The sequence below is a fragment of the Egretta garzetta genome, unplaced genomic scaffold (assembly GCF_000687185.1).
Source record: "Egretta garzetta isolate BGI_Z169 unplaced genomic scaffold, ASM68718v1 scaffold118, whole genome shotgun sequence".
Classification (NCBI taxonomy): domain Eukaryota; kingdom Metazoa; phylum Chordata; class Aves; order Pelecaniformes; family Ardeidae; genus Egretta; species Egretta garzetta.
Window position 1 is genome coordinate 3,956,520 of NW_009260484.1, and position 8,715 is coordinate 3,965,234.

The window sequence follows — 8,715 nt, forward strand, 5'->3', positions numbered from 1 at the left end:
TCCTTCTAATCTGATGGGAAATTTCACATCACAGCTGCCCACCATGTTCTGAATTTTAAAATCCAAAAATTTTGCAGGAAAACCCAGTTTCTGAACAACTCTTGCATACTTCCTTGCTGCCAGTCTGGATTGCTCCTCACTGAAGTAAGAAAAGGATATCCGTATTATTTCCTCAGTGAAGTATTACTTGAAGTGAATAGCATTAAACCACAAATATTTAACTGGGGAAAAAAAAGTCTGTGTTGAGGGGGAGGGGAAGGTCACATGCAAAATTTTTATGACCAAAATTAACAACTAGCACTGGTCTGCATGCTAATTTTGGTACAAATATCCTAAACACCATTAATGTTGTACTCGCTGTTCAAGAGGCAGAAAACAGTAAATTATAAATCTACATATTTCACACTCCTAAAATATCACCCCGAGTCCCTCTAACGAGTCATGAAAACCATTACTTAAGTTTTCAGTGTAGAAGAACTTTGAACTACTGCTGCTAGAAAATGCGTATTTCTATAAAAATCTGTAAGCTGCCAAAATCCTCTGCTTGATTCAGCCCAGGCATTCAAACCTGGGTTTAACGCAACTGCACGGCCCCATGCGCTGCTGCAGAACGCCGCTTGCTTCAGTTTTGTAAACAGCTGAGGATCTGGTTGCTCCTAACACAGAGTCAGACAACTCGAACTCCAAGAATCACCAGGCAAAAGCAGCGCATCCTGTACAGCTCTATGCAGTCATCTCTGCTCATTAGCTTATGCCTTCTGTATTCCCAGCAGGCTTCTTCAGAGCAGAATTTCTCTCCTGCCCACTGGAGTTAAGCTTGTGTTTAGTTTTCAATTTTTATGCTTCAATGATCATATTAAGAACTGATCAGACTATACGGACCAGAGACTTGGAGCTCTTGGCCTGTGATGAATGAAACTATTCAAAGATAAAATTGCTCTTCCTCTGCCACCGCCCCTACAAAGTTTAAGCAGTTCCAGTGCATAGTCATTGAAATTTTCGATACTTAGAATAAAAATAGGTAGCTGCAAAGCCAAGACAGTGAATATAATAACCTCCGCAAACCAGTTTTTCTGACTGTATGAAAGAGCTTCAGAAACAGAACTACCATTTCCCCTTTCATAGGGAAGTCCTTTCAGTCATGAAAAGATGTTTTGTGAAGAAACATATATAGCAGTCTATGTGAAATAATGAGGAAGCAAGTGTAGTTGTACCTGTACAACGTTGTTGTATATATACAAATACCGTATACAAATAATAGTACTTCTAAAACGTCATGGTACAAAGGAAAAGACAGCCTGAATTAGTTTGCTTGTAACTCCTAAGCGTACCTTTTCGCTCCCGTGCACACCATTTTTCCAGAGCTGAATATAAGTGCAGTAGTACGCGGTTCTCTTATTCTCATAATAACAGCAGCGAAACGCTGAAATGTGAGCGTTGGGACTATTAGTGATATATTGCTGTAATCATTACATTAAAACCAAATTTGCATAATCTAAGTAGCAAATTACACTGTATTGCAAAGAAACACTAAGTTCAAACATACTTATGGATCACTTAACATTTACTTGAAATGCTTAAATCATAAGTAGCTTCAAGCACACACACTGAGGGGTAGAGTCAGACAGGAAGGATATTTACCGTTGCATTCCTATTTTACTAAGCTCATCTCTCACTACTGTATATGCAACACAGAAATAATGCTAGCATTTGCAACAGAGCAAGAGAGACAACCTCTAAAATAAAAAAAAAATTCCTCCACGTGTCTTGAAAATTTGATCTGTTATAAGCAGGATGGAAGTCTATCTATCTGCAAATATTTTATGATCAGTTTTGTTTCTGTCTTAAAAGAAATTGGACAGCGTTAGAATACCAGCAAACAGAACAGCTGGAGATCAAAGTTCTGTGTAAACAGAAGTCACCTCAACTACCACAGCAGAACACAGCAGCCCAGGTAGCTCTAGCTTTTTATTCTAAATACTGGAACATCTCTGCCTGCATTTCCAAATACTCTTAAATGCTTTGAAGCAAGAGATACTGGAAACTGATATGGCCATAGAAAGAAACACACCCCACACACACACACACACACACCCACCCCACCCCCCCGCCTGCTATTTTTAACTGGGACCAGCTCACCATGCAGTCCCCAGTTCTGCTGACATAACCAAGGTGGTAGCATGGGTTACCCAACAGCACTTTTGTCAAACTATGGCTTAAATAATACAGCCAAGCAACACCTCTTGCTGACAGATGAAATGTACTGACTAGAAGTCAGGAACGTGTTACATAACCCTTCCTTCTCTCCACTCTGGAACACAGCATTTCCTATTGATTCTTCTCAGCCTACAAGTTTTACACAGCCACCTACCCCTACCTTAAGAGCTACCATGGCATGCTCAAATTTTTGCTGCACTAATATCCTACTCACATGCAATTATGTAACAGCATCACTGTTACAAACTTACAATAACATTTATCACATATGCCTGCACGCATGCTTTAATCTTTGAGAGCAGAGTTCAGGTAAACTGTAGCAAAATCCCAAATACTAAAACAACAAAAAACCCCACACCCCAGGGAAGCTGAAGCCTTCCCCAAGCAAGTCGATTCAACTATACAACATCTAAACTTTTATTAGAAACAGTGTCCAACTACTGTGGTTGCAAAGCTAACATTTCCAAGAGGAGCAGACATCGCTTTCTTGATCAATGCTCCAGGCCCTCTGTTGTTCTTCTAAGTTTCCTGAGCTAAAAAATCCTATGGTTTAACAAACTGCTATTTAGAAGCAGCAGGCAACTTAAAAGTCAACACAAAAAAAAAAAAAAAAAAAAAAAAAATCAATTTCATGTTGCTGTTCCACCAAACCTAGCCATCAGGAGCAAGGAGATGGCGGGAGGACTGGGGGCAAACAGGTAGGAATGGAGCTCAGAGGGGAGGCAAGACTGTAAAAAAAGAGTGACTGTGCTGCGACCAGGTGAGCAGCCAGGTGGAGGAAGCCACAGCATATGCAGAACAACCGAGGCTCTGGCAGGAGCCCAGGAGTTGAATTCTTCCTTCCTTTCTCCTTACTGGGAGACAGGGTGCAAGGCTTCGCCATCGGACGTCTCACAGTAATATGCAGAAGGAACTTTCTGAGCACTACGAACAAACATGCCCATACGAATAGCAGCGGAGGCCAGCTCTACAACAAACAACTTTGCCAGCATATTCCTAAACATGCTGTGTTCTTTCTAAATCTACCAAATTACAACCTGGTGTTAAACACAGCCATATCAGTTCCAGGTTTATTAAAGATTTCTTAACTACAGTATAAAACTGCATCTGTAGGAGTAAGGTTTTTCAATCTGTTACAGCAAACTACACCCACAGCCTGTGCCCTTCACGTATCTGTTACAGGATGAACTCCAATACATCTGTCTTACCTTGGGATTATATTCAGCATTTCGGGCACGAAGCGCAATAGTTTTTAGGTCAAGTTTGCAACCAAGATTCACCGTGGACACAATATTCCTGAAGATAGTTCAGAGAAATACATTAGAAAGACAACAAACTCATGCGTCTTCCTCATTTTTAACCATGCTTGATTAATTTTATCTGGGTTTTTTGTGTTTTTCTTTTAAATTCATTTCTCTGAGGGAGTCTGAATTACATCTTCCCTACTGACAGGAGCACTGAGCAGTGTTTTGGCTCAGAAACATCCTTTTGTAGGGCGGTAGCTTTTCAGGCATGATTGCTGATTCCTCCTTATCTGCCAGTTATTATGAAAAATGTCTCATGAGAAGAATTTCTATTTCAGTTTGGCAAGAAAAATTCTTGATGTTGAGAACTCCCACAACAATCACGGAAGCTGCTGGAAACAGGAGAAAATGAGGCAGCAATAGTACCACCTGAAAGCTTCCTTGGTGTGCCTCTCAAGGAGGAAGAAGTAGTGCAGGACAAAGTGGGAATGACCCAGGAGGTAAACCCATTGCCAGGTGACAGAAAAGCAGGTCTCTAGAAAGTTTACGAGAAGTTCCTAGATGCAAAATTTCCTTGGAAACTTGCTTTCTGGGAAAACCCTGAAATCTAAAGGTCCTCAATGAGGAAAAAAAAACTATGAGGAACTACTCTTCCAGTGCAAAATTCGTGTTATCAACCATTTCTCTTTGGGCCTTCCATAATTGCTGTAAAAGTGTCTTTAAAACTAAAGTTTGGTAAAAATATTTTCATACCTAAACCTAGAATTAGTTCTAGTTTTTTTTCCCCTTATCACAAACTCAGCTGTAGCCACGAACTAGAAAACGGAACATGGAATAAAGTACAACTCAGCTCTAGCTCCTAGACTAGCAACTAGTTTCTTCCCCTCTACCCTTCTAATTCCCTTTCAGCTGTGATAGTTCCTGTATTCTGCTCACTAACAAAACTCTATGTACAGTGGAGCTGTTTGCAAAGTGGAGCTATTTTCTTTTCTGTGAACAAGTCACAAGTATCCAGTAAATTACAAATGAGAGTGTATTTCAAGGTATACATATTTTGAAATACCAGATTATCAACCTAGACTACTTTATAGGTAAAGCATGACGAACTCCTAAAGTGCATAGAATTAAAAGTTACAATGGTGCTAAACGAAGACATATATACATCCCGCTTGGTGGACACGGGAAAGGCTGTAGATGTAGTGTACCTGGACTTCAGTAAAGCCTTTGACACTTTCCCACAGCATTCTGCTGGAGGAACTGGCTGCCCATTGCCTGGACAGGCACACTCTTCACTGGGTAAAAAACTGGCTGGATGGCTGGGCCCAAAAGATGGTGGTAAATGAAGTTAAATCCAGCTGGAGGCCGGTCACAAGTGGTGTGCCCCAGGGCTCAGCGTTGGGGCCATTTCTGTTTAACATCTTTATCAGTGACCTGGATGAGGGGATCAAGTGCACCCTCAGTAAGTTTGCAGATGACACCAAGCTGAGTGGAAGTGTTGATCTGCTTGAGGGTAGGAAGGCTCTACAGAGGGATCTGGACAGGCTGGATCAAGGGGCCAAGGCCAATTGTATGAGGTTCAACAAGGCCAAGCACCAGGTCCTGCACTTGGGTCACAATAACCCCATGCAACGCTACAGGCTTGGGGATGAGTGGCTGGAAAGCTGCTTGGCAAAGAGGGGTCTGGGGGTACTGGTTGACAGCCAACTGAATATGAGCCATCAGTGTGCCCAGGTGGCCAAGAAGGCCCATAGCATCCTGGCTTGTATCAGAAATAGCATGGCCAGTAGGACCAGGGAAGTCACCCTTCCCCTGTATTCCGCATTGTTGAGGCTGCACCTCAAATACTGCATTCAGTTTTGGGCCCCTCACTACAAGCAGCACACTGAGGCACTAGAGCATGTCCAGCAAAGGGCAGCAAAGCTGGTGAAGGGTCTGGAGCACAAGTCTGATGAGGAGTGGCTGAGGGAACTTTGGTTGTTTAGCCTGGAGAAGAGGCTGAGGGGAGACCTTATTGCCCTCTACAACTGCCTGACAGGAGGGTGTAGCCAGGTCAGTCTCTTTTCCCAAGTAACAAGTGATAGGATGAGAGGAAATGGCCTCAAGTTGTACCAGGGGAGGTTTCAATTGGATATTAGGAAAAATCTCTTCACCGAAAGGGTTATCAGGCACTGGAATGGGCTACCAAGGGAAGTGGTCGAGTCACCACCCCTGGAGATATTTAAAAGATGGTGCTTAGAGACATGATTTAGCAGTGGACAGGTACAGTTAGGCTCAATGATCTTAAAGATCTTTTCCAACCAAATGATTCTATGATCCTCCACTAGTATGCTTAAAAGATGTATGGTTGACAAATCACTAAGAAACTGCTGATATTACTAAATGGTTTAGTAACCAAGCTAAGCTAAACATAAAAGCAAAAATGACTCATATAGCTAGAGGAGACCCACAAATTCTCAGGACCTCCCTTTCCACTCAAACGCAGTACCCAGTTCCTGATGTGGCTTTGGTCCCAAGTCTTTAAAGGGCTATCTGAGAAAAGAACATGCTGCACCAAGACATGGGACACTCACTGTAGCTGTGGCACTATCCCAGAGCTCTCGGATGCCGGGGTTGCAGGAGTTATTGGAGTCATCGGAGTCATTGGAGAGGGGTACAGAGGTGTGGTTCCCGGTAAAGGGGCTGTGGTAAGAGTCTGTGAGTGGAAGAGCTGGGGAGTTTGACCAGACGTTCCCTGCGTCGCTTGCTGTGATGTAGATTGCTGTGCTGCTTGCTGCTGCTGCTGCTGCCGCTGCTGTTCCTCTAGGATGGACAGACTGTTGGTGCTCTGGACAGGCTGTGGTGTCAATCCGGTGCCATATGGCATCATTGGGCTAAAAATTGGAATTCCTGGAGTCATTGCACCCTGAAGAAAGTGTGAAACAGAAACCACAAATCCAGTTGACTCCATATTGGTTTTAAGAGAAAGGAGGAGTCTAAAAATAAATCAGTGTTGATTATATCAAACCTGAGACGTAGAGTAGTAACCTGCTAAAAACAGAAAGCCCTTGGAGATGCACCTCTTCTATAAAAAATTGGAATTCCTGGAGTCATTGCACCCTACAGAAGAAAGTGTGAAACAGAAACCACAAATCCAGTTGACTCCATATTGGTTTTAAGAGAAAGGAGGAGTCTAAAAATAAATCAGTGTTGATTATATCAAACCTGAGACGTAGAGTAGTAACCTGCTAAAAACAGAAAGCCCTTGGAGATGCACCTCTTCTATACAAGACAATATTACCTCTAGGGATCCGTCAGTTCCAGCGTTGTTGTTCTCCAGCCAGCGATGCTGATACGCTTCTTGGCCTACCTCGCAAGCATGTCTCAACTTTGACCCATAATTTAACTTGCAATGTTTTGAACAAAGACTGTGCTCATCATACCAAATGCATTCATAGCACAGTGACAGTCCATTATCTGTAAGTTAGTTTAAAGGGCAACCATCAAAATTAAATTAGTATTTCCAACTTGCCAGTCATGTTTCAACTTAAAGGAATCCCATATTATCTGTGCGTTTCTTACACCTCTGGATACACAAATTGATGGGTTTAAAATTCTGCTTTATACTGGTATTATTCTATACCTAGCAGAATTTTTCAGATCTGCAGACAAAAACCCCACAGTTACATGCAAGAAACAGAAAACACTTTCACAAAGAAATTCAGATCACAGTTGCATGTTAAATCATTTGTTTTTACCTGAGGGGAGGCTAAGCCTTGAGCGTAGGTTGGCAAGCTATTGTTCTGATCCATGATTCCAGTTATTTCTTTGGTGAGGCCAGACGTATTTCCTTCAATTAATTTAAATGAACTTCAAATCCAAAAGGGTTTTTAACCCTTTAAAACATTCCAGCAAAGTAGCTTTTTAGGCCAAGCTGAAAATGTTAGGAAAACATCAGCTCCAGAGAAATGTATGTTATGAGTCTAAAATACTAATCAAAGCCTGAAAAGAAAAAAAGTAGTATCTTGAGAATAATGTCTAAACACAAAACCAAAAGCAAACCTATGAGCTGCTGAGTTAGATAAGATACACCCACATACAAATATATATGTAAGAACATATGCGTACACACACACGCGCTCACAATCCATAAAAATAACCTTTTTCAGGCACGTTCTATAGAACCTTTGCAGCCTGCTTCTGCTGAAGCCCCAGCAGGTACTCACATGAGCAGGGCTCTGTCTAACCAAACCCTCCCGCGCAAACAACTCAAGCTGTTAATGCTCAGTCTACTCCAAGCTTTGCTTTAGCTGGAAAAGCACTGATTTTTTTAGAACTGAATTCCACTGACTACTAACCAACAAGCTGACTGACACATTCCTTGTAAGTCTCTTCCTGGCCATTTTAAGGCTTGGGCTTCCAAAAATACTTTTTCTTCTATGGGAAAAGTATCGCTGGTCAAATCAGAACTAGGTAACCCTCTTCCATCCACTTCCATAAAATGAAGCACTAACACATTTCAAACAACAGTGACATGCGCTTTATGAGGAAAAGAGAAATACGTGAAAACCAATTTCAGGTACACAAGTGAAATGTATGCTTTTTTTTTAACTATACCTCTGTTGCTGTGTTATCGAAATAAACAACACCAGTGGAGAATTTAAATGTTAAACCTCGATATCAATTATTTTTCCATTAAATTATTGCTTTCTTAACTACATACCTATTGCCTAGAAATACTCAAGGTCATTTTTAGCCTAGAGATAGACCACCTCAAAATCTGAAGAAAGCCTATTCAGCTTTTTTTTTTTTTTCCCAAAAGGTATGAGAACCCAGAATTACATTCATTTTTATACTGCAGCTGAAAAGGTACACTTTTTTTTTTCCTGTGACCATAAGATAACATTCTCTTCACCCTCACTGAAGGTATCACACAGAGCATCCAGGTTTTACAACCTGGAGACGGGGGTAAATTAGAAGCCCAAACATTACCCCGGAAGAAACAAAGTCAACTCCTCGACAGCCCAAGCTGTTTAGCCTCAAGTCTGGATGCCAGGCAAGCCAGAACCCGCAGTCGGGACACACCACCTGCGCCGAGGTCCATCTTGCAACCCCCTAACTGCGGCTAGCTCGCACCTCCACGACAAACGCTGGGGAACGTTTCCGTCGAGGCAAGAGACGGCCGGAGAAGGCCCGGTCCCGGTCCCGCCCCCCGGGCCCCCTCTCGGCGCCTCTCCCCTAACACACAGCAGCGCTGGGGGAGAGCCAGTTTCGCCCT

The 8,715-nt window shown here is 42.3% G+C and overlaps 1 protein-coding gene across 1 annotated transcript in view; it reads right to left on the minus strand.

Moving 5' to 3' along the window:
• LOC104131034 (TATA-box binding protein) overlaps positions 1–8,654 on the minus strand; it is an 11,265-nt gene extending 2,611 nt beyond the window's left edge. The window contains exons 1-5 of the mRNA XM_009644156.2: positions 7,196–8,654; positions 6,032–6,363; positions 3,426–3,513; positions 1,332–1,423; positions 1–139 (exon numbers count right to left, since the gene is read on the minus strand). The exon at positions 1–139 is cut by the window's left edge and continues 1 nt beyond it. Of these exons, the coding sequence (XP_009642451.1) occupies positions 1–139; positions 1,332–1,423; positions 3,426–3,513; positions 6,032–6,363; positions 7,196–7,249 (705 nt within the window). The 5' untranslated portion in view covers positions 7,250–8,654. The remainder of the gene's footprint in view (positions 140–1,331; positions 1,424–3,425; positions 3,514–6,031; positions 6,364–7,195) is intronic.
• Positions 8,655–8,715: the final 61 nt, after the last annotated feature.